The sequence below is a fragment of the Glycine soja genome, chromosome 5 (genome assembly GCF_004193775.1).
Source record: "Glycine soja cultivar W05 chromosome 5, ASM419377v2, whole genome shotgun sequence".
In the NCBI taxonomy this organism is placed as follows: Eukaryota; Viridiplantae; Streptophyta; class Magnoliopsida; order Fabales; family Fabaceae; genus Glycine; species Glycine soja.
Window position 1 is genome coordinate 7,641,094 of NC_041006.1, and position 27,462 is coordinate 7,668,555.

At 33.0% G+C, this 27,462-nt stretch overlaps 1 protein-coding gene and 1 pseudogene across 1 annotated transcript; both read left to right on the forward strand.

Moving 5' to 3' along the window:
• The first annotated feature begins 3,777 nt into the window (after positions 1–3,777).
• Positions 3,778–13,852, forward strand: LOC114411094 (annotated as a pseudogene).
• Positions 13,726–26,715, forward strand: LOC114411095 (putative receptor protein kinase ZmPK1). The gene is made up of 3 exons (XM_028374857.1): positions 13,726–13,730; positions 25,160–25,217; positions 25,567–26,715. Exons 1-3 carry the CDS (start codon positions 13,726–13,728, stop codon positions 26,707–26,709), a joined length of 1,206 nt encoding a protein of 401 aa, XP_028230658.1. The 3' UTR covers positions 26,710–26,715.
• The last annotated feature ends 747 nt before the right edge of the window (positions 26,716–27,462 follow it).

The window sequence follows — 27,462 nt, forward strand, 5'->3', positions numbered from 1 at the left end:
GTTGGGCACCAAGCGAAAATACATTATGATGTGTATGATAATAGCAAGTCTAAGATATTCAGGAAATGATATTGATTTCTATCTCAAACCATTGATTGAAGACTTGAGAAACTTATGGGGAGATGGAGTTGACGTGTGGGATGGGAATCTCCAATAGACCTTTAGGTTGCGTGCAATGGTATTTTGTACCATTAATGACTTCCAAGATATGAGAATTTGAGTGGATATAGTGTCAAAGGACATCACGCATGTCCTATCTGTGAGAAAGAGACGAGCTTCATCCAACTTAAACATGGAAAGAAGACAATATATACTAGGCACTGAAGATTTCTCAAACCTTATCACCTCTATCAGCGATTAAAGAAAGCTTTTAATGGAAGCCAGGAGAATGAAAGTGGACCAAAACCATTAACTGGAAAAGAACTTTATGATCAGGTGAAGGACATCGTAACTATCTTTGGGAATACCCAAAAGAAAGCATCATCTGAGACGAACATATGGAAGAAAAGGTCAATATTCTTTGATCTTCCGTACTTGTTCGACCTACATGTGCGACATTGTATATATGTATTGCATGTCGAGAAAAATGCTTGTGATAGTTTAATTGGCACCCTTCTTAACATTAAAGTCAAGACAAAGGATGGTTTGAAATGTCGTCAAGACTTAGTTGACATGGGTATACAAGACATGTCATAAAAACTTGGTCCGATATCACAAGGTCGGAAAACGTATCCGCCCCCGATATGTCACACAAAGTCAACAAAAGAAAAGAGAAGTTTTTGTCAATGTCTGTGGAGTCTAAAAGTCCCACAAGGATACTCTTCAAATATCAAGAGCCTTGTATCCCTCAATGATCTCAAATTGGTTGGCTTGAAGTCTCACGATTGTCACCTGTTAATGCAACAACTATTGACTGTAGCGATTCGCGATATCTTGCCTGACAAAGTTAGGGTTGCCATATGTCATTTGTGCTTTTTTTAATGCTATTCGTAGCAAAGTCATTGACCATCGACAATTAGATGATTGGAGAATAAGGCTACCATTGTCCTTTGTCAATTGGAGATGTATTTTCCTCTGTCATTTTTTAATATAATGGTTCACTTAATTGCTCATCTCATGAGGGAGATCAGGTTGTGTGGTCCTGTTTTTTTTATGGTGGATGTATCCAGTTGAGTGGTACATAAAGGTCTTAAAGGGTTATACCAAGAATCAATACCGACCAGAAGCTTCCATTATTGAAAGGTACGTTGCTGAAGAATCTATTGAATTTTGTTCCCAGTTCATTGAAACAGTTAAATCTGTTGGGCTTCCTGAAACTTGTCATCACTGAACACAGGGAGGTAAAGGTACACGAGGATACAATGTTGTAACAATGACTCGACAGGAGGTCTCATAAGCGCATTTGTATATCTTTCAGAACGCACAAGAGGTTCTTCCCTACATACATACTCAAACAATATCTAACAACTACTCACCCAAAAATGAACATGATAAAGGTGTTGCAAGAGCATCATAGAACTTTCATAAATTGGTTTAAAGAAACAACCTTTAGTGATGACAGTGCTTCCAAAACATTAAGACTGTTAGTTGTTGGCCCAAATCTTAATGTCCGCACTTGGAAGGAATATGATATCAACAATTATTCATTCTAAACAAAGTCACAAGATGGTAAAAGTAGTGTGCAAAATAGTGGGGTGAGTCTTGAGGCTGATTCTGAACACTTTTGTAGTGCATCGGATAACAACCCGATTTGAGAGTCAATGTCTTACTTTGGAGTGATTGAAGAAATCTAAGAGCCTGATTATAGTCAATTTAGAGTGTTTATTTTTAATTGTAAGTGGATTAATGAATACCGGTGTGCATCAAGATCAATTGGGATTTACTTTTGTAGACCTTAATAAGGTGGCTTACAAGGATGAGCCTTTCATCATGGCAGAACAATCCAGACAAGTGTTTTACGTCCAAGATCCATGTGATTCAAGATTGTCAATGGTTCTACAAGGAAGACCAAGTGTTATCAGTCACCAAAACGATGATTTAGCACTTGAAATTTGTGAGATGCCTGCTTTTTGCATACGAATGCCTTCTATAATTGAAGAACACGAGGTTGATGATGTACATGCAAATTGTAATGATCATGATGAAGGTTTATGGGAGAACATTCCTACATAACTGCATTGTATTAAAGTAATGTATATCATATTACATTATTTGTAACCAATTTTTTTAATGTGAATATTTACAATTTGTTACCTATATGTTATTTCTAATTGATGTACATTAATGAATTTGTTTTATTTTCACAGGATCATGGTAACAGCACCAAGGTCCCCTCTGCATTCAGATAGTCATTTAGAGTCTATGTCAAGGAGTAGGCAATCCACACAGCTAAGAAGGTTGACTTTAAGAAACTTGGATTAGCCCAGACTAACGGTTAATGTCAATCTTGCAACTAGGAGAGACCCCATAAAGAGAAGTTCCACAACTATCTGAGGGTCATAGTTCGAGAAAAGATTCCTATTGTACATAGCAATCAGAAAGATGTACTAGAATCTGTAAAGGACCTAGTATGGGATGACATTTTGGTATATCCACTTAACAGGCATGTGTATATAATTTTCTATTATGAAGACTTGAAAATGATGACATTCGCTAACTGTTACACAACAATCTCTTATGCAGGGCAAATTTGATATCTCAAAAGCACCCAATGCTAAGAAAAAGGTGATGTCAACGGTCGCCACTAGATGGAGGAAATTTAAGTCTTCACTGACCACTAAATTCATATATGCTGACATTGTGGGTGAAGATAATCAGGATCCTTATATAAAATATGGTCTAGATTCATAAACTTGGGAAGAATTTGCTGCAACACACAAAATCCCTAACTGGCAGGTTAGATGTTGATGTGTTTTGCTTTAAATTTGAATTTAAATATATCATTTCATTTGGATTAATTAGATGGAAATTATCTATAATTTATGACAAGGAATCCGGTAGAAGACAAAGGAAATTAAAAAATACATTGACTACCTACACATGTTGTCTCGTGCGGGTTATGATATGCTTGAAAAGAATTTATTGGAGGAGAAAAGGAAAAAAAGACAAGAGGAGGCAATGCTGACTGAGAATAGACCATTGATTGATGACCCTCCATCTCCCATTGAAAGACATGTGAGGTGGAAGTTGGCCCGCACAGAGTGATATGGGCAGATGACATCTAAGGTGAAACAAGAAATATCTGATAAAATTGTGAGTTCTTTTTAAGATTTAATTTCACTAGTTTTTCTTTGTATAATAACAAAAACTCATTTGATGTTTTTCTGTGTCGTGCTTGTTATAGAACTCATTACAAGAACAGATGACACAGGACAACTTTGTTCCTTATGGTCATGATGACATACTCATTATTGCCATTGGGAAATTGGAGTATGCAGGTCGTGTTCGTGCAACGGGGTTTGGTGTGATAATCAGTCAATACTTTGGAATGATATCTCGTGGCTCCAACAATTCCTCTACATCCACCACCTGACAGTTGGCTGAGATAATTGGAAACCTTAAAGGAAGAGTGGATGAATGAGATAATCGGAAACCTTAAGGAAGAGTGGAGGAAGGAGGCCATCAAAATTGAGTTATCCTAAAGAGGATCGCAAAACTCACCCCCAATTGAGCCATATATACAGCTATTAGGTGCACGTGTGAGCACAATAGGGAGCAATGATGAAACTGTTGTCAATCCATCAGGGGAAAAAACATGTGGCTTATGTGATGCCGACTATGGGGTTGTATGTGCAAGGTGATCATTGTACACACCTGGTGGCCTTGGGAAAAATATATGAGGGTAGGTCTACCATACACAACGTGCCTTATGCAGATGATGTGGTAACGGTGAGTGTTGAAAAAGTTTACGATGGTGACGCTCAAGTCCCGTTGCCAACGTCAGAAATTCAGTATGTGAGGCAGGCCCTTGACACATTCATTGCATGGCTGACACATCTTGTGAAACTTGTATCACATGAGGTATTTTTTGTTGATGTTTATTAATCATCCTTCAGGAATAAATCAAGGAGTTACAAGTCTTCCATTGAAGGGTTGGCCTCTAGCATCTGTAAGTTGAATATTATTGGCATCAATGTTGTTTCTCTAAAGTTCTGTTAAACTCCTTGAGGGTGAAATAGTTGACCTATTCCTTCTTTTACAGGGAATTGATCAACTAAAACCTAATTTGGGTGTACAAGCTTCTAAGCCCAATTTGACAACCCAGAACCAATTTGTTTTGGCATCACAATAGCAACAAGCCTTGGCACAGGCTCAGGCACAAAATAACCTTGGGAATTCTAATTATGGTGACATGGATCCTCGTAGACTTTTTGGTCTTCCTCGAGGTAGCTTAAGTGCAAAGGATGGCCAGTCTACCAGAAATGATGGATCTATTTGCTCTCAAATGCAGTCAGATTCACCTAAGGTTGCACTAGCTTTTCAAAAATTAAAAAAGGTCAATTAGAATTTAGAAATATTAATGTTTGATTAACATGTATAATATAATATCTTTAAATTCAACGCACATGCACACACACACACATATAAGTTCTATGAATTGCTTGAGTGAGTCTCCAGAACCCTTGATAGTTGATACTTCTATACATAAACAAATAAGTACATTTTACTCTTGAAAAAATACTAATAAAGAATTAAAATAGTTCATGACTTTATAATAGACAATAAACTTTAAAAAAAGGCTTCCAATGTGGCTCCACTCCCTTGAGATTCCAAAAATCCCAAGAAAATAGCAAGTCACTTAAATATCAGCCTAGACCTGTGAGAAAGATTTCTCTAAACTTCTCAGTGGGAGAAGTGAATACATTTCATGCTGAAAACCCCTCCTTGATCTCTCAATAATATACATGAGGACTTGAGGAAACTTTCCTGTCACCAAGTAGTTATAGTGTGCTATTATAAGCTTATTTCCTTCATGATTGCTGTTGATTCAAAAAAGAAGATGCATCTCCTAAGTAGCATGGACATGATGGTCTTACTAATAATAGAAAAATGGAAAAGTGTGTGTACCTTGTATATTTATTACCTTCATTCTCTGCTTGATAGGCAAGTCATATAAATTGGTTCTGAGTTGGTAATATTTACACTGTATTTTCCTTTGTTGCATGATATAAATTGAACCATACTGCACTTGTTGGAGGTCAGTTTTAATTTTCCTTTTTGTTTTATCTTTAATGGGTGTCGCAGATGAAGATGGCTCAGTCACAACAATCATTATCTCATTCTCAACAGCAGGAGCAATTACAGCAGCAGGTTAATGTCATTTTTTTTCTGCATGGAATGTGACCAGATGTATGTGGTATCAAGTGTCCATACTATGCTGTTTGACCTTTATCTTTTTATTTAGTTGTGTTTGGAAAATGGAAAGGGACAGAGATCTGATGTTTTTATTTTGTTTTTGTTTTACTTTATACTACCTTAATTTCTTAGGCTGCTGCTGCTATTAGATTTATTTTCCATGGCTATATATTTTGATTTTCTATCATTCTTTGTCCCCACCTCAAATTTTTCTCAATTTCAAAGCTAATTAATGTAGTTTCTGCTTTGACATCAGAGTAACAGAAAAAGAAAATCTGGAGCTGCCAATAGCACTGGTACTGGTAACACTGCTGCTCCGTCCCCTACTTCATCACCATCAACACATACACCTGGTGATGGATTAAATACAGCAAGCAGCTTACAGCATGTTAACAGTGTCCAAAAGAGCATGATGATGTATGGCACAGAGACAACAGGAGGCCTTGCATCATCGTCAAATTTGCTGGTAAATTTTGTCAATAATTTTAGTTTATGTATGTGTCTATGTATATATAAATTATGATATATTCTTTGCACATTTGATGTGATGTAATTTGTATAACAGCCATCCCGATTGTTGACCAGTATAGCTTATGTTTCTTTGTACTTGCAGCTCATTGATGTATCATTACATATGTTTAGACGTTTAGTTCAGTCATAATTAGTTGAAAAGTTCTATTTAGCTAACTATTGAGATTGCAGCAAATAAGTAGAAGATAAGAACAGTAAACAGAGAGAGAGAGAGAGAGAGATGAAAATACGTAACCATATGTTTTATTTATAGTCAATCACATGAGTACAAGAAGTGGATTCTATTTGTAGACTGAGTCATATCAAACTATTACAAACTGTATCATAACTTCCTATCAGATCCGAATAGATTGACAGTTGTTGCTGTACAGTTGTAATGTGTTGTACAGAACTGAAACTAACTAGAACATTTGAGTGCCCATGTTTTATGAGATGCTGAGTTTATAAGCTGAACAAATTATTGAGCTCTGGACACTATCATTTCATAAACCAGGACGACATGGATCGATTTGGAGATGTTGATGCTTTAGATGATAATGTCGAATCCTTTCTATCAAATGATGGCGGAGATGGTGGAAATCTCTATGGAACAGTGAAACAAAGTCCAGCTGAGCAACTGAAAGAATCTTCGAAAGGTAATCTTTGTATATGTCTCAACTCTAAAAGTGTTACAGGAAAGTATCATTAACCTTATTTTTCATTTCAGGTACCTTTGGTGAAGTTGGTTGCATAAGAACAAGGAGCAGCAAAGTTACTTGTAGTCACTTTTCTTCAGATGGAAAGTGGTTAGCCAGTGCTGGAGATGACATGAAGGTAATTCACTTGCATAATTGTGGCTCATTTAAGGAACATACTCAACATAGGTGGTGATTATAATTTTTTGTTTTTTCATCTGAAGACTAGCATCCTAAGGAATTTCCTACATCCCTTTATATGTGTGTATATATATATATATATATATATATATATCCCAAACATCTCCCTTTGGCAACATTTTATCCCAAGCAACATATCATGTTCTTGTGATTTACCTTTTTCTATTATATAATTGTCATTTTTTTTTCATAAGGCCAAGCATGGGACATTGGTCTCTAATCCTAGGCTAATTTGCCAAACAACTGCTGTGAGAAATTTTTCATTCAATTTATAAATTGAAATGCTAAAAGTTGTATATGTTAATTTTTGGGGGAATTTGCATTAGGTTGACATCTGGAACATGGACACTTTACAAATAGAGAGCACTCCTGCAGAACACAAATCAATTATTACAGATGTCCGTTTTAGACCTAATTCATCTCAGTTGGCGACTGCTTCACGTGATAAGTCTATGCGGTTATGGGACACAACCAATGTAACATACTTTTCCCAGTTTTCCTATAAATTATGTGTAACTTATACATCTGGTGTATAAAACTTATAACTAGATTCTAGCTTCTTCAGGCCTTGTTCCCTGTGTTTGACATTTCATTCATTTTTTGCAATTATATTCTACACATTGCAATGAACTAATTTTTTTTTCTTTCTTTCAATTCAGCCAATGTTGGAAATAAGGCTTTTTATGTTTAGGAAAAGTGTTTAGGAATATTGGAGACTTTGAATAGAAACTTGATAGGAAGGAGAATTCTTTATGGAGGAGAGAACTTTGTATTTTTGCTTGATACAAATGTGTAGGATTACATCTCTATTTATACTACTCTAAGGAGAACTCTAGACACACTAATTCTAGAGAGTTCTCAACTCTAGAGATCCAAAGAGTATTCTAGAGAATATTAAAACCATAAGAAATATCTAGACACTCCAAACACTACAAGAATTCTCTAGAAACATGACCCATAATTACTTAAGCCCAAAATAACTAAGTCCAAGGAACCAAATAATTAATTTAGGCCCAAATCAAGTTTATATTTCAACCTCCCCCCTTAAACTTGATTTGTGACTCCAAGCATACTCCTTAGCTTCACGAAAGTTTCCAACTTAAGTGGCTTTGTGAAAATGTCGGCAGCTTGATCTTGAGACATCACATACTTCAACTTTACCTCCTTCTTCTCAATGCATTCTCTTATGAAGTGGTAACGGGTGTCGACGTGCTTACTTTTTTCATGAAAGACTGGATTCTTTGCCAAAGCGAGTGCTGATTTATTGTCAACACATATTTCCATAGGTTCTTCTTGTGGCATTTTTAACTCTTTCAACAAGTTCCTTAGCCAAATTGCATGACAAACGCATGATGTGGCAGCGACATACTCGGCTTCACAAGTTGATAGTGTAACTATTGGTTGCTTCTTTGACATCCAAGTGAAAGCAGTATCTCCCATAAAGAACACAAAACCAGTAGTGCTCTTTCTATCATCCAAGTCTCCACTCCAATCGCTATCACTATAGCCAATAATGTTATAATTGTCAGAAGAGTAATAGTGCAAGCCAAAATTTGTTGTACCTTTGATGTATCGAAGGATTCTCTTTGCCGCCTTGAAGTGAGTTGTGGTTGGAGCTTCCATGTAGCGACTTACTACTCCTACAGCATAGAGAATATCCGGCCTTGTACATGTCAAGTAACGTAAACTTCCAACCAAACTTTTGTAAAGAGTTGGATCCACATTCTCTCCTTTTTCATGCTTGCTCAACTTGCTGCCACATTCCATCGGGGTGCCAACTGGATTGGCGTCATCCATCTTGAACTTCTTAAGGACTTCTTTGGCATAGCCTTCTTGGGTGATGAAAATTCCTTTGTCTTCTTGTTTTACTTCGATGCCGAGATAATATGCCATGAGCTCCATATCCGTCATCTCAAATTCATTTGACATATCTTTCTTGAACTCTTCGAACATGCTTGGATTGTTCCCTGTAAAGATCAAGTCATCTACATACAAACACACAATCAAAATATCTCCACTTTGCGCTTTGATATAGAGTGCATGCTCATATGGACACTTGATGAAATTCTTGTCTTGAAAGTACTTGTCGATTCGAACATTCCAAGCTCTCGGTGCTTGCTTGAGACCGTACAACGCCTTCTTCAACTTCAAGACTTTTTCTTCTTGCCCTTTTACTTCATAGCCCAGTGGTTGCTCAATATAGACTTCTTCTTCGAGAAAACCATTCAAGAAGGCTGACTTCACATCCATTTGATAGATCTTCCATTTATTTTGGGCTGCCAAAGAAATGATCAGTCTAATAGTTTCAAGACGAGCAACAGGAGCAAATACCTCATCATAGTCAATTCCTTGTCTTTGACTATAGCCTTTAGCCACCAATCTTGCTTTGTATCTCTCCACATCTCCTTTAGCATTCTTCTTTTCCTTGTACACCCATCTTACTCCAATTGCTTTGTGTCCTCGTGGAAGTGTAGTAAGTTCCCACGTATCATTCTTCGTGATTGACTTGATTTCTTCGTCCATGGCGTCTTTCCACTTTATGTTTTCCGCTGCTTCTTGATAGCTTAGAGGCTCACAATCACCAAAAAGACAAAAGAGGTTAATGTCGTTTAGGTTTGTGGTTACCTCATAAATCTCTTCAATGCTCCTTAGTCGCGGTGTCCTCTCACTTGAACTTGTTTCATCCAGCCTTGGTGTCGGTGAGGCAGGTGGTGTAATATGTTCCTCTATGATTGGTTGTTCAATTTCATCATCTTCTTCAAAATAAGGAAGAAAATCATACTTATCTTCTTGAACACTCCAATCCCAACAATCTTCTTCGTCGAACTCCACGTCGCGACTTATGACGATCTTTCTACTATTTGGATTATAGAGCTTGTACCCCTTGGATCTTGAGTCGTAACCCACAAACACGTACTTCTCACTTTTATCATCAAGCTTTGTCCTCTTTTCGTCTAGAACATGGGTATAGGCAATGCTTCCAAACACTTTGAGGTGAGAGATCCTGGGCTTCCTTCCACTCCATGCTTCTTGTGGTGTCTTCTCATGCACGCTTCTTGTTGGAGAACGATTTGTTAGGTAAACTGCACATGCCACTGCTTCAGCCCAAAACTCCTTCAGCATCTTCTTGCTCTTGAGCATGCTTCGCACCATGTTAAGTATGGTCCGGTTCTTTCTCTCTGCTACTCCATTTTGTTGTGGCGATCTTGGCACTGTCAGTGGGCGACGGATTCCATGGTCTTCACAATATTTGTTGAACTTATTTGAAGTGAACTCTCCTCCTCGATCAGATCTCATGGCCTTGATGGAAAGACCACTTTCTTTCTCCACGAGGGCTTTGAACTTCTTAAAGTTTTCAAACACTTCTGATTTCTCCTTCAAGAAATAAACCCAGGTTTTTCTGGAATAATCATCAATAAAGAGGAGAAAGTACTTATTCTTACCAAATGAATTGGGTTTGATTGGTCCACAGACATCGGTGTGTATGAGCTCTAGCGGCTTTGTTGCTCTTGTTGTTGATTCCTTTGGAAAACTTTTACGAAATTGCTTCCCAATTAGACATCCTTCGCAAAGTTGGTCTGGGTGGTTGATGCTAGGCAAGCCTCTCACCATCTTCTTCTTCGCTAAACGTTCTAGACCGTCGAAGTTGAGGTGCCCAAACCGTAGATGCCATAGCCACGAAGAGTCAGTATAGCAAGCCTTGAGACACTTTGGCACATCATTTTGAATGTTCAAGAGGAACATTCTATTCTTTGACATAGGCACCTTAGCAATCAAGTTATGTCTACAATCTCTTAAGAAAAGACTATGTTCTTTCAAATGGATGTCATAGCCTTTCTCTAATAATTGTCCCAAGCTCAAAATATTATTCTTCATGTTAGGCACATAGTAGACATTGGATATGAATTGATGACTCCCATTCTTCAAACGTATGAGAATTTTACCTTTGCCTTTGACTGGTATCTTTGAGTCGTCTCCAAATGAGACATCGCCAGTTGCCGCTTCATTGATCTCCACGAACATGCTTTTATCGTCGCACATGTGGTTGTTTGCGTCGGTGTCGAGGTACCACTTGTTTCTTTTCTCTTCAAATTTGTTTTGGCACGCGAGTAGCAAAGTTTCTTCTTCTCCACCTTTTTCTTCTACAAAGTTAGCTTTCTCTTTAACCTTCTTCGAGAATCTACACTCGGATGCGTAGTGACCAATCTTGTTGCAATTGAAGCACTTGATTTGTGATTTGTCATACCTCGACCATGAATTTCCTCTTCCACGACCTCTTGTTACTTGTGGATTCCAACTTCTTTCTCCATTATTGAATTTGTTGGAGTGGTTGTTGTAACCACCTCTTCCTTCTCCTCCATGTCTTCGTCCACGTCCACGATCTTGGCCGCGACCTCGTCCTCTTTGGCTCTTGTAATTTGCATAGTTTGCTTCCTTTACGTTGAGTTGTAGTAGTTGCTCCGTAGCCTCCTTTTGTTTAATTTTTCTTTTTTGTTTTTCTTCGTATGCTTGTAAGGAACCCATGAGTTGCTCAATAGTCATGGTCTTTAAATCCTTGTTTTCTTCAATGTTGGTAACAATGAAGTCAAAACTTGGATTTAAAGTTCGAAGTATTTTTTCCATGACCTTCACCTCATCAACATCTTCACCATTTCTTTTAAGTTGATTGACTACGGCCAATACTCGAGAAAAATAATCAGAAATTGACTCGGACTCCTCCATAAACAAACGCTCAAAGTCACCTTTAAGAGTTTGAAGACGAATCTTTTTTACCTGCTCAACTCCTTTGTTGCAAGTTTGGAGCTTATCCCATGCTTCTTTGGCCGTCGTTGCGTTGGATATCTTCTCAAATGTATCTTCATCCACCGATTGATAAATGAGAAAGAGAGCTTTCTTGTCTCTCTTTCTTGACTCCTTCAACGTTTCCTTTACACCTTGGCTTAGCGAGGCTTCATCTTTCTCCTCGAAGCCATTCTCTATGATATCCCACACATCTTGAGCTCCTAGTAGCGCCTTCATCTTGATACTCCAATTATCATAGTTGTTCTTTGTGAGCATCGGCATTTGGAAAGGAAAACCTCCATTCGCCATCTTTTGAGGATCTTGAAGCTCTGATACCAATTTGTTGAAAATAAGGCTTTTTATGTTTAGGAAAAGTGTTTAGGAATATTGGAGACTTTGAATAGAAACTTGATAGGAAGGAGAATTCTTTATGGAGGAGAGAACTTTTTATTTTTGCTTGATACAAATGTGTAGGATTACATCTCTATTTATACTACTCTAAGGAGAACTCTAGACACACTAATTCTAGAGAGTTCTCAACTCTAGAGATCCAAAGAGTATTCCAGAGAATATTAAAACCATAAAAAATATCTAGATACTCCAAACACTACAAGAATTCTCTAGAAACATGACCCATAATTACTTAAGCCCAAAATAACTAAGTCCAAGGAATCAAATAATTAATTTAGGCCCAAATCAAGTTTATATTTCAACAGCCAAGCCGTTGTGTGCAAGAATATAGTGGGCATTCATCAGCTATAATGTCTCTTGATTTCCATCCTAAGAAGACTGAAGTTTTCTGCTTCTGTGATGGTGAAAATGAAATTTGGTATTGGAATATTAATTCAGCCACCTGCACCCGTGTAACTAAGGTTCGTTGAGTAAGTGTTCCTCTTTGAATATTTTATCACATGTCTCTAATATCTTTTTTTTTTAACAATTGGTTGTTTCAGGGAGCTAGTGCACAAGTGAGGTTTCAGCCTAGACTAGGGCGTTTCCTGGCAGCAGCTTCTGATAAAGGAGTGTCAATTTTTTATGTTGAATCTGACACACAAATATACACCCTCCAGGTAAAATCTATACGCATATTTGCTTATGTATAATTTAATATTGTAATATAATCTCTTAAACAAAGGTCACTGATATTGTATAATTATAAAGATAAATTTGAAACCCATCCTTCATAAATTGATGGTTGTTCGTTTTATGAAAGTTTCATTTCAGCTAATTTCTAAATAATGGATGGAGTCTGTTCCATATTCTCTCTTTCTCTTTCTATTTTTAATGATGTCCTATCCAGTCTCCATGTTTAAGTTATAATTATTTAATTAATAGTATTGATAAAAAAAATTAACTAGGAAAATCAGAAAATTTGATGGCATGACTGAAGATTGGTTACCTTATGCTACAATATGGTCTTTTTATTTTGAGCTTTGCATCTTTGATGGATTTTGCAGTTTAAACTTCAAATCATTTTGTCATTGTAGGGACATCCTGAACCGGTGAGCTATATTTGCTGGGATGGGAATGGTGATGCCTTGGCATCTGTGAGTCCAAATTTGGTGAAGGTTTGGAGTTTGACCTCAGGAGGAGAATGGATTCATGAGTTCAGCTCCACTGGGAGCCAATTGCATTCCTGTGTTTTTCATCCAAGTTATTCAACTTTGTTGGTGATTGGAGGAAGTTCGGTAAGCTTTTGTTCATTATCTGTTGTAATGAATGCATGGATTCAAAAACCTTACTTCTGGACTGCATGCATCAGACCCATGGAAAAAACTGCACCCATTTCATTGTAATACTGCAAACTATCCTCATTTCAACACTTCTGTTTCTCTAAAAACATCCCATTCTTGTTTACTGTGACAATAATGTATATTTTTTTTCCTTGTGCTCTGCAGTCCTTAGAGTTATGGAAGATGACCGATAACAAAAGCTTGGCAGTTTCTGCACATGAAAATGTAATTTCTGCTTTGGCTCAGTCCACTGTCACTGGAATGGTTGCCTCTGCAAGTTATGACAACTATGTAAAGCTGTGGAAATAAAATTCCTGATTTAGGTTCTAACATCACATATATTCGTTGTCAGTAGTACTTTATCTAAAAGAGTTCAGAGAGAGGTCTTGAAAGCAAAAAGGGGGTCTCCGAACTTGGTTTTATTTTTTCTTTTATATTTCATTGTGGAAATGAGGTTTGAATCCTATCCAAACCCCTCATCATTAGCTTAATCGTAGTTGGTTTCTCCCACCGTTGATGTTGCAATAAGGTATACTAGACTTCTAGTACATAAATATATATACAATTTTGCTTTTAGAATCCTAGGCACTGTCAACTTAGACATTGCACCAATCTGCAATGCAATTTTTATTTATATGGTTAATATATTTTATTTGGACTGTTAAAACTGTTGGAATTTTCTCAATACCATCGTGTGATAATATCAGTAGAGTACATGTTATAGAAAATGGAAAGCAGTAGAGTACATGTTCCATCATTCTGTACATTGTACAGAAATATGTCTGCATCAAAATTTTGATTAATCATCCTTAAAATACAGTTGAGGATGATGTTCCGGTTGTATGTGGCATTGACTCTTAATAAGAGTCACATGCTGTTATAAACTAATTATCTCAAAATCTTAAATTTAAAAGGTCGTGAGTTGTTTAATTGAAATTACTTACTGTATTTAAATAACTTAGTACCTTTTTAGTTTAGTATTTTTTTTTAGAGTAACCCTTTTAGTTTAGTATTAGAGTCAGATAAAAATATTTTTTTAAAATTAGTTGTTTGGGTTTCTAACATGAGTATCGTTGTTTCAGCATTTATTTATCTGTGTTAATTGATAGTTTTTGTGTGACTAGTTATGAATTGACTTTGTGTGACTCATTTGATCAATGATACTGCACATGTTTGCTTTGTAGTTGAAATTAGCGTGCACGTTCTAATGCAATGCAGATCAAATGGATAAAAACAAGAACTCTGATCATTTTACAAAAATACCTTTATTTCAAAAGTCATTTTTCACTTGATTTCTAACATGCTCATCATAGTTAATATGGTGCCCGGTGTCCCCCAGAACAGGGTTACACAACAGCAACAGAGAAATTGAAGGGTAATTTTATATACGATCTTAATTGCAGTGAATACAAACAAATCACAATTTTTTTTTTGTGTAGGCAACCTCTCTAACTAAACCACATCTATAAGAGAAAATGACACAAAATTGGCGGTTGCTTTCTGCTCCTAGTTTGAAATATAAAATTATATTCCGGATTAGCTTTTCCATAATGTAAAGCGCTACATTCTGAAAAGATTAATCTAAAATGTAATCAACCTTTTTAGAAGGTTAAAAAGACACAGAAGTAAATTGGTAACTTGTTTTTGTCTGCGCCCATCCACTGCAACACCAAACCATAACCAAGCTTAAGTAACAAGGCACAAGTAAATAAACGTTCTCTATTCAAAATTGTTAGAAATTATTTTATTTATCAGATATATTATCATAAATTATTTTATTTAAAAAAGTAATTCAACTGATTTTTGTTTGAATGTTTCCAGAAATTGCAACCCCACCCGTCCCTATCTGTTATTTTATCTAATGCTAAATTTTAGGCAATTGTAGTTCAAACCATTATTGTAGAATTTTTATCTAATGCTAAATTTCCACCCTCGAATCAATATAAATCTTTCTAAGCGTGATCAAATGTCAAAAAGTTCTACATCCGTATGACTCATGCCACCAGCAACTTTCTACTTTCTAATCATTCAGCTTCAGAAAAAAAAAAAAAAAAACTTTGATATATAATAGCAAATCCATGTAACGAGGAATTTATTTATGGTTTTTTTTTTATCAGGGTCGTATGATGAAAGTTTTGCTCATGGAAACTTGTATCTGCCACCTCAAAAAGTTAAGAATCCTAAATTTATTTTTCCTATGTTGCTAAATCTGGATTGATGAAAGCAAAATTCAAGGAATCTTGTATCTGTCACTTCAAAAAATTAAGAATCATAAATTTAATTTCTCTATATTTTTAATTTTAAAATATTGTTTCAGACGTTATTTCTACTAATTGGTTAAAGAACTACAATGCGTTTCAACGATGCCGAATTTAATAGACAGTAAAAGGATGTACTAACACCCAGCACGGTAAAATTTCACAAAAATGTCGAATTCAATTTTTTTTTTACAGTCAGAGAATTCAATTATTAATAGCTAGACTTTTAGCATGAATAGATGAGTTACACGAGAGTGATAACTTGTACTAACTATTGCTAATGGCAAATCTCTAGCATTTCAGTTGCTATGCAGAAACTTTTATTAATCAATGAGAGATCTAGTTGAATTGATTGAGTAAGGAGGATAAGTTGTTAAAAATTACTTATACTTATTTTTGAATAAAAAAAACTGTTTATAGTTCTATTAATTTTAGATTTTGATGATAATATACTGATTACCTAATTTAATGATTCAATTACTTTTTTTCTTTACGACTAACGTGAGAATCATTAAGCCACTTAACTTGGGGAGTATTCATGACCTATTCCCGAAACTTTTGACAGGTTGTAATTTAAGAAATTAGACTTTGATGTATTTTGAGAATAAATTTGAATTATACTTTAAATATTCTCAATCTAGTAATCTAGTTTAGTTTAATATCATATTTTTTTAAAGAATATAAACAATTATCTATTGATAACATAACTTCTTAACTTACTAAATAATCTTTTATTTAAATTGATATTATATTTATATTATTTATTTTAGAATATATTTTATAAAATATATCTTAATTCTAGTTGTATATTATTTTATTGATAAAAATTAATTATTAGTTTATTAATTTTTGTTAGGGGAAGAATTTGAACCTACATGTCTTTTTCTTTATTTTCCTTTCAATTACGGAGTCAATTTTATAATTAATTGTATATTTATTTAATTATATAATTTAACTAATTATAATGTATTAGGAAGTCTTACATCATCTGTCTTTGGCATTGGTACTAAGTGTAAAAGTGTGTCCAACAGATATCCAATTTTGTGTTATATGTTCCGAGATCTTAATTAGGTTGAATTTAGAATTATAAAATTCTCCTTTCATGGTGAATAAGAAAATAAGTAAACTTGTTACTCTAACCTCATTTAATATGTATTACATTTGATATATAAACATTTTTTCATCACTGCAAAGTATGTTTTCTGGTAATTAGATTTTTTGAAAATCATGTTTTCAGCGAATGTTATAAATATGTTGGCTACGTCTAAGATATTTCTTGGAATGAGAAAAATAATTAAAAAAACTTATTTCATAGACATCTTGGATTTCCACCTCCTATGAGAAAAGTTTAGCTAAAAACATAATTAAAAAATATTTTTTGAGAATATTTAGATTTTTGGGAAACTTAAAGGTCTAATTATCAATTTATTCTATAATTATTTTAAAATATTTAATTACATCAGAATGGAGCTTTGGAACATTTTAAAATAATTATAAAATCAAATAGATAATTAAGTCAAACTAAAGAATAATTCTATCAAACAACTATTAGGAGCAGATTTTTGACAATGGATTAATGTCTTTTCTCTATTCCTAATGCTCTTGTTGGTAGAAAGGATGAAAATAGAATATATATATATATATATATATATATATATATATATATATATATATATATATATATTAAAATAAAGTGTCAAAAATACGAGAAGCACACGCATTTTTTTCTCACCATTTATTTTTTAAAATCTCAATTTCAAAACAAAAATATATCATATCATAAATTCTTTTGAATGGTCAGGATCTCATGCAGTGCATATAATTCTTTTCCCTTAAAATGAGACGGAGACTAATATTCTAAAAAGTAAATAATATACACGTATACACAAAATTATGTCCTTTTCAGTAATATTCTAATAATCATTGCTCAATTATTGTAGTTTTATGGGAAAAGATAGTCACAATTTTACTTTCTCCGCGATGAGTCGTCGACCACTAAGCAGCTATGATAATGACAAAACTTGGGAAAATAATCGTGCATTGTGCAACCAAAATTTAAATGAATTTAATAGAGATATATTAATAATGTAAAAATTACATATTTACTTAAGATATAATTAAAAAATATTAACTTTTATAATTATTAATTTAAAAATTATATTTAAAACAATTTTTAATTAGTTGATAATATAATTTTTCTAATACGGTCAATGTATTAAAATCAAACACAAATTATATTATACAAATTAGTAAGGGATAATTATAGTTTTGATTTGAATTGAATAAAATAAAGTCAAATATTTTGCCTATATTTTATCCTAACAATTTCTATGATTATATAAATCTGTTAAATCCTACGTACCGGTAATATTTCCCCCTTATCAAACATCCCATTCAGAAAAATATATACCCATAATAAAAATTGAAATACAAATCGTGATTTTAAATTTTTATAATTTATTTATATTTACACATACATAACAAAAAATGAGACAATTACTTTAAAAAAATTCTTACAAATTGATCCACATTGATAATTATATAAATATATATATATATATATATTTAAATCATACTAAAATAATACATAAAAATAAATATACAATGATGTTATAACAAAGTAAATAAAAATTATAATATAATAAAATTAAAATACTAATAAAAATGAAACAGTTTTAAAAATATTTCAAAAAATAACAATAAAATAATGATATAATCATGAAAAAGTAATCATTGAATACGCAAATCAATCCACATAAGTACTCTAGCCACCTAATATTCAAAAATAGAATTTAGTCACCTATAATAATTCTATTAGATTTAAGCATGATCATCTCCTCTAGGAAGTACTTGTAATCCCATCATAATACTAATAAAAATTAATATGCTAATAAAAATTAAATAAAACTAAATAGTTATAAGTGTTAACCTTTGAAACCTTGATCATAATAGAAAAATGATAAATAAATAGGAGATGGATCATTATATTTTCTCCAAAGAATCATGACTAATATTTTATTGGTATAAATCATAAGTATTTTTCATAGAAAACAATCTTACTTAAGTTGAGTAGGATTATCATGGATGATAAAAAAATTTATCCTATTTAATACAACTAAATACATGATATTTGAACTTGAGACCTTTAATTAGTTCATAAAAACAAAATCATCAATATAAATTTGTCTATTATACTCTATACAAATTAATGACAAGTTTTAACACCTATCAACAGCTAAGCCATCTTCACAAAAACACACCTACCCACAAATTTGCATTAATAGATAAAATTCAAACTCAAATTTCAATCACAAAGGAAGGTAATTTCAGATCCAATGGATATGAGATAATAAAAGATGCATGTTGTAATGTTGTGTTTTTGTTATTGTTTGTACAAGTGATTCAATTAAATTATAAGAGAAATTAAATTTAGTTTAAGTACTTGAATCAATTAAATAATAAATTTAGTGATTTGATTGTATGTCTGTATTGTTGGAAATAAAAAAATGAAAGAAAATAAATAAGAAGAAGATGCCCAGTCTTGAATTAAATAACAAAAGAACAATAGCAAAATAAATTTAATTGACATCACATAAATAATGCATTATATCATACAAAGAGCACAAGGAAAAATTAAATCAAGGGAAAGAATTAAATAGCCTGGGTTGAAGCGCGTAAACGCTATCCTTAGAGAGAAAACGCCCCCACTGCACGAGTAAGAAATTCTGATTGCGTTCCTCTCCCAAGATACGACAACCTGTTGGTTCCGATCGTGTGCAGCGAAAGGATCCCCAAACCTTATGAACACCAATGCTCTTACTCTCAAGAAATAAATTATTTTATAAGAAAAGAAATAGAAAATTTTGAGAGAAAGGGATGAGACTGTAGCTCTGTCATGTTTTTAGGAAGGAGGAAAGAGAATATATAGGAACAGATCACCTTAAGCAACAAACAAAATATGACCGTTGGAAACTAACCTACAGTTGTCAAAACAAATCTAACAAACTAGTTGACTCATTAAAACAAAATCTTAAGAAAATCTAAAATAAATATTTTATTTTATAAATGGAATTAATATATATTTATAAATTTTAAATTAAAACACAAATATTTACCAACATTCCCCCACATAATTTAAAATTTTAAAATATATTTTCTAAAAGATAATTTGTATAAAAACATAAGAGAAAGAGCATGTGATATTGTATTTCGGTATAAGGAACCTTCCGGGTTTGAGCCTTATACCTAGTGTTTATGAACTTCCATCCGAGAAAAATATAGTGACTTGATTGTCTTGAACTACATATTCTTTAATCGGACTTTAGTACACAACCCCTACAATATTGGCGTTCAATTAGGTTCTAATCTGTGGTAGCGCGTTACACGGCCTGGCGCTTATATCTTGTTTCGTGAATGTCACTTAGAGATTAGCCCATATCTCACAGTGGCGGCCCCACCACCACACTCACTAGGTGAATCCTCAAAGAGTGGATTGTGACCCCCACCCCTACAATAATTGTCATCGGATTCATTAAGAGGTATTTTTTTTTTTACCAAAAATACACATATATAAATACATCAACCTTAATATTGCCAGAATTTATAATACACTTCGTCATAGGAATGAGAAACGGAACAACTCCGCCAAATTTCATTTTGGTGTACTTTAGTCAACAAACAATTTCCTTGTTACTCGTTGAACTCCATTCATGGGATCACCAATCACATGGAGACGGGTGTCCATTGTTGTAACTAAATAATGGACTTTAGTCTCATTCCCCTCGACGACTCAAGTACTTGTTGACATGTCAACCTTTTTGTAAGCGGATCCGTAATATTATTTTCTGACCTGACAAAGTCAAGAGAAATGACACCATGAGAAATCAAATTTCTTATAAACTTATGTCTCACTCTTAAGTGTCTTCTTTTTTCATTAAAATTTTGCTTGTCACTTTAGATATAACAATTTGACTATCACAATGCATTGGAATTGGAGGTATACGCTTATTTAACAATGACAAATCACATAATACATTTTTAAGAAATTCAGCCTCACTAGTAGCAGTATTTAACACAATAATTTTTACTTTCATGTGAAATAATAGTTTGTCTAGTAGAATTTTATGATACTGCATAACCAGCTAAAGTAAAGACATAACTACTTGTCAATTTTGTTTCATCAGAATCAGAAATCCAATTTGCATCATTAAACCCCTCAATTACTTTCTAATCTACCAATTGCATATGCAATGTCAAGCCTAGAGAAGTTTGTCAAATGTAACATAGAACCAATAATTTGAGAATATTCATGTAAAAAAAAATAGTTTACTGAAACTTTTCTTTAACTCAATAGATGAGTCATAAGGAGTAAAAGCATGTTTCGCATCAAAATAATTAAACTTCTTCAATAGCTTTTCAACATAATAAGATTGGGTAAAAGTCATGCCATCATTTTTCTTTATAAGCTTAATTCCCAAAATCACATCTACTTGACCAAGGTCTTTTATGTCAAAGTTTCTAAACGATAAGGACTTCACATAATTTATGAAATGCATATTACTACCAAATATCAATATGTCATCCAGATACAAATATAAAATGGCACATCCATTATCATCAAATTGTTTCACATACACATATTTATCAATATTATTGATTTGAAAACCATACGAAAGAACAACTTGATCAAATTTTTCGTGTCATTGCTTTGGAGTTTGTTTCAAACCATATAAAGATTTAACAAGTTTGCAAACTTTCTTTTCCTTCCCCGGTTCTACAAAGCCTTTAGGTTGACTCGTAAATTTCTTCTTCTAATTCACCATTTAAAAAGGCAGTTTTTACATTCATTTGATGAATTTCTAAATTAAAAACACAAGCAAGTGCAATTAAGACCCTAATGGTAGTAACTTTAGAAACAGGAGAATATGTATCAAAGAAATCTACACCTTCTATTTGTTTACACCCCATCACAACAAGTCTTGCCTTAAATTTTTCTATAGATCCATCAGTTCTTAATTTCTTTCGGAAAACCCACTTACAACCTATACTTTTACAACCAGGGGGAAGATCAGTAAGAAATCAAGTTTTATTATTTTTAAGAGAACTCATTTCATCATTAATAGCTTCTTTCCAAAAAGGTGCATCAATAGACCTCATGGCCTCACCATAAGTTTTAGGATCATCTTCAAGCAAAAAAGAGCAAAATTCAGAACCAAAATCCTTAACTTTTTTAGATCTTTTACTCCTCCTAGGTTCAAACACAATGTCCTTATTAGTATTACTACAAGAAGACAAATTAGAACAAGAAGTATCACACACAGATTTAGACAATTTATTTTTCAAAGAAAAACATTTTCAAAGAAAGTGACATCTCTAGATTTCATAATAGTACCATTAGAAATTTCAGACATTTCTGAATTAACAACTAAAAATCTATAAGTAGTATTATCTAAAAAATATCCAACAAAATACAATTAACATTTTTTTTCAATTTTTCTTTTCTTATTAATAGGGATATTAACCTTTACTAGACAACCCCCACACTTTAAGATATTTCAGATTTGGTTCTTTTTTTCTCCGTAGCTCATAGAGATTTTTTTTATAGGTACTTTATTAAGAATACGACATGCAGAATATAAAGTTTCACCAAAATGTTTATTTTATTATTTTTGTGTGTTATATTTTCACAGGCTTATCTTTTATCAATGAGTTATATATAAAGAAACAATCAGTCAACACGTAGCAACAAAATACTTGCAATAATAATAATAAAATTAAACAATAGAAATTAAAAAACCAAACAACAAATGTCTTGATTTTAAAGACTTGTGTTCACAGAATCATTTGACCAAGTAAAAGATAACTTTCTAAGGCAGGAATGAAAGTAGTGAGATGCTTTTAGTTTTTTTTCACACAAGCTAATTCTAAAAGCATTTTATCTTAAACAAAAATACAATTGACAAAGAAAATATTTTTCAACAATCTCAAACTAATGTAAAATTTCAGGAAATAAATAATATAATAAAAACATTTTTAATGGAACATCATGCATTGTGTTTTCATCCATTAATTTTTCATGCTTACTAGAAAGGAACTTAATCATATCCATTATAGATATTTTGATACAACATCATGCTACTGCAGAAAAGACTATGCAAGAAGAAAGTATAAAACATTTTTCTCTCTAAAACCTTTTTCTCTCTAAGACTATTGGAAAATAAAATAAAAAATGAAAGAAAATAAATAAGAAGATGCACAGTCTTGAATTAAATAACAAAAGAACAATAGCAAAATAAATTTAATTGACACCACATAAATAATGCATTATATCATACAATGAGCACAAGGAAAAATTAAATCAAGGGAAAGAATTAAATAGCCTGGGTTGAAGGGCGTAAACGCTATCCTTAGAGAGAAAACGCCCCCACTGCACGGGTAAGAAATTCTGATTGCGTTCCTCTCCCAAGATATGACAACCCGTTGGTTCCGATCGTGTGCAGCGAAAGGATCCTCAAACCTTATGAAATCCAATGCTCTTACTCTCAAGAAATAAATTATTTTATAAGAAAAGAAATAGAAAATTTTGGGAGAAAGGGATGAGACTGTAGCTCTGTCATGTTTTTAGAAAGGAGGAAAGAGAATATATAGGAACAGATCACCTTAAGCAACAAACAAAATATGACCGTTGGAAACTAACCTACAGTTGTCAAAACAAATCTAACAAACTAGTTGACTCATTAAAATAAAATCTTAAGAAAATCTAAAATAAATATTTTATTTTATAAAATGGAATTAATATATATTTATAAATTTTAAATTAAAACACAAACTAACCTGCATGTTGTAATGTTGTGTTTTTGTTATTGTTTGTACAAGTGATTTAATTAAATTATAAGAGAAATTAAATTTAGTTTAAGTACTTGAATCAATTAAATAATAAATTTAGTGATTCGATTGTATTTGTGTATGTGGTTGGTGAGTTTTAGTGTTTTGAGCTTAAGAGGGTGAACTTTAGTTTATGGTTGAAGGGGTGGGTGTGCATAGTAAGGTTTAGGCATGAAAATGGAAATTGCAAGATTCATAAACTCTCATTCAACTCTAAAAAATCTTAAACACAAATGCAAAAGCTCTCTTTTTGCTTTTTTCTTTCTCTCCAAGAAAACACATTCCTTGAAGAGTTGACAACTTGGTTTCCTTGCTTAAAGGAAGTCTTTTTTGCCTATATTTTTGTGTCCATTGGTTGTTCCTTTGTGTGGTAAACACCTCTCTTCCCTCTTTTATATTCAATTTTTTGTTTTTTTTTTCACTAAGGCACCCATGTGGGTTCCATGGAAAAGGTTTAGCTTTTGGTTTGAATCTGACTTTGTGTCAGTTTTTGGTATGGATAATATCCTTGTAGTTTGAATTGCTAGTAGAGTTGAAGAAAACTTCCTCCTTAGACCCAAAGTTCCCTCCTTTCTTCATTTTCTTCATCTCAAAGAAATTTTTTTGGGTTTGATAGGTAAGAGAAGTTTTATCTTTTTCTATGCTTAGGTTGTTGTGAATTGGTTTCAAGGTTGTTGGAAAATGAATGATGTTGTTAAAAATGGAAATTTGAGCATTTGAGGTTTTGATTTTTAAAATTTGGCTTGCTATTTATTTGATGAATATTGATTAAAATTTTCTATTTGTGAAGTGTTTTGATGTTGTTTATGTATTTGGAGTTGGTGGAAAAGAGTTTGAGTTTGTTTTGGGGTGATTTGGAAGTCATGAGAGACAATTTTGCATAATTCACGTCCAGTGATTATTTTCGTGTCCTGTGTCACGTCCAGTGGCCATTTCTGCATCCAATGTCGCATCCAACGTCCAATGACCATTTTGAGTTCAGTAATAAGTTTTTAGTCCAATGATTAGTTTGGATGTTGATGTGATTAATGCTTGTTTTCCTTGCATAAATTAACTATTTTGAGATTTTTATGAATTTATGATGATATGAAATGTGGTTTAAATGATGTTATTTTATTATTAGAGTTGACTTTATGTTAAGATCATGAGATTCACATTCATATGAGTTTTTGGTGAGTTGTTTGCGAGAATTTAATGTGTTGAAATGTCATGAGATTCACATTCATATGACTTTACGTTGAGATCATGAGATTCACATTTATATGAGATTCACATCATTGTATTATTTTTTTATCCGTTGGAATTGAACATGGTACTAGGGGTTTATAATATTTACACATCATATTCAACCAACTCAGCTAAACCCTCTTAATAGATCATATTCTTTGAATATTTTTGTAAAAGAAAATTTTATATAATTTATCATAAAGATTAAATTAGACCTTAAAAATGAGCTTATATCATATAAATTGATTTAACTCTACTCTTATAAAGCATAATTTTCCTATTTCCATCATTGGTTCATGTCTTGAGTAGGAATTTAAAAAACCTTTGGATAAATTGTACCAATCTTTATTACATATTATTTATAACTCTTGGTGGTTTATGATACCACACATGATGCTTTAGATTATATTTTTATAATTTTGTAAAGTTATTAGATATATGAACATCTTTATTATAGCAAACATGTTGTATATTTTAATGTTATTACATTTGGCTTTCATGTATTTCTTTTCAGATTATTCCTTGCAAACTGCATGCATGAGATACTTTTAATTTCTTTGGTTGTTTTGGAGGTAATTAATTTTTGGTATCCTTTGCATGTTATTATTGGTACATTTGTTTGATTTAAATTTTAGATTTGAGACTTTCATTATGCGTATAAGTACAAGTACCAAAATAGTTAAATTTACTATCTAATTGCATTATCTACTTCTAATTCTACAAATTTAAAAATAATGTCTACAAAAATTATGATTTGCAGAAAACATAGAACACAACTAAATATTGGAAAGCTTAATCAATTTGTATATGCATTGCACGAACTCTAGTACTAGTTATTTCAACTTTAATAATTTATAATTTGTTTTATATATATATTTTTTTCACATTCACCTATTAAACAATTGTTATATATTGAAATAGGTGGATCACAAAGAGTATGTTAGAAAGCCAGAAAATCGTTTTGTGAGTGCATATGGTCATGTTTTTTCTGTGCAGCTTCACAAAGAGTATGTTAGAAAGCCAGAAAATCGTTTTGTGAGATTTTTTCTGTGGCTTGCTACTGCAGTTGGAGCTTTAGAAGTGGTTTGCTTTTTGATAATTTGGGTTTTTTTGATTAAGACGCGTCAAAAGTCTGGTGCAGATCAACAAGGCTACCATCAAGCAGAAATGTGGTTCAGAAAATATAGTTATTCTGAATTGAAGGAGGTGACTAAAGGGTTCAACCAAGAGATTTCAAGGGGTGCAGAAGGGATTGTGTACAAAGGCATTTTATCAGATCAAAGACATGTAGCAATTAAGAGACTCTATGAAGCCAAACAAGGAGAAGAGGAATTCCTTGCTGAAGTGAGCAGCATTGGAAGGCTCAATCACATGAACTTGATTGAAATGTGGGGATATTGTGCTGAGGGAAAGCATAGGTTGTTGGTGTATGAGTATATGGAGAATGGTTCTTTGGCACAAAATCTCTCATCCAACACACTTGATTGGAGTAAGAGATATAACATTGCTCTTGGAACGGCACGAGTTTTAGCATATCTGCATGAAGAATGCTTGGAGTGGATACTGCACTGTGATATAAAGCCTCAAAACATACTTCTTGATGCTAATTATCAGCCCAAGGTAGCAGATTTTGGGTTGTCCAAGCTACTAAACAGAAATAACCTCAACAACAATTTAAGGTTTTCAGTGATCAGAGGAACTCGAGGATATATGGCACCGGAGTGGGTATACAACACACCAATCACCTCCAAAGTAGATGTTTACTGCTATGAAATTGTTCTATTGGAGATGATAACTGGGAAAAACCCAACAACTGGTGTCCATAGCAATGCTGGAGAAGAATCATATAATGGAAGGCTGGTAACATGGGTTAGAGAGAAAAGGGGTGACGCATCTTGGCTAGAGCACATCATTGATCCTGCCATTAAAACAAATTTCGATGAATGTAAGATGGACCTCTTGGCTAGAGTGGCTTTGGATTGTGTTGAGGTAAATAAGGATCGGAGACCCACCATGAGCCAAGTAGTAGAAATGCTTCAAAGCCATGATTGTTTAAGGTGTTGATTTCTTTAAATAGATGTTTTTCAATATACATGATATTGTTTAACAACTCGAAAGTTAAATCAAGTTTAGATGATATGTATAGAATGAAATTAAATGATTACACCAATAATACTTCTGGGTCCAACATCTAATTTTATCAAGGTATGGTATGAACAGGAAACTAAAGAGGATGGTCTGAATTCAAATGAATAACACAGGAAGACGATTCAAAGCATTTTTTTGGGTACAGTGTACGAATGATAAAATGATGGATGAATGCATCTAACAAAACAATAATTGACCAAATGTATTTGACATTTGCTCAAATATTAATGAATTCTTTTTAGTTTTTATCAATATTTTTTGTTGGAATTGACTAAAATTAAAGCAATTTTAATGTCAATTGACTAATGGCCAAAACCACTAATCCAATATTCATTAATATTGACTAATCTATTGTTCAATGGACAAATGGCAGAACAAATTAACTAATCGTTACGCTACTTAGTTTGTGAATCTGATTCAACATCAGCCATCAAGTTAATAACAGAAGGCACTCATGCTTATCATCCTTTTGCATTCTGTTATTTATGCAATCTGTGATTATATGTCCGGATCGAGTAAATATTAAATATACGAACACAATTTGCTATCATATCGATATCAAATATGACCTTCTAAGATGGGTTTTGAATCGTCATGAAAATTGCTGCCTTTTCACAATGTTGGCTGCAAAGACGATTGAAAATCATCATCGAATGTGTGAAATAACCA

Excerpts from the sequence above, each read along its gene's own strand:
- LOC114411095 (XM_028374857.1), top strand. Across the intron at positions 25,218-25,566 it reads TTTCTTTGGTTGTTTTGGAG|GTGGATCACAAAGAGTATGT; the intron begins GTAATTAATTTT and ends ATATTGAAATAG.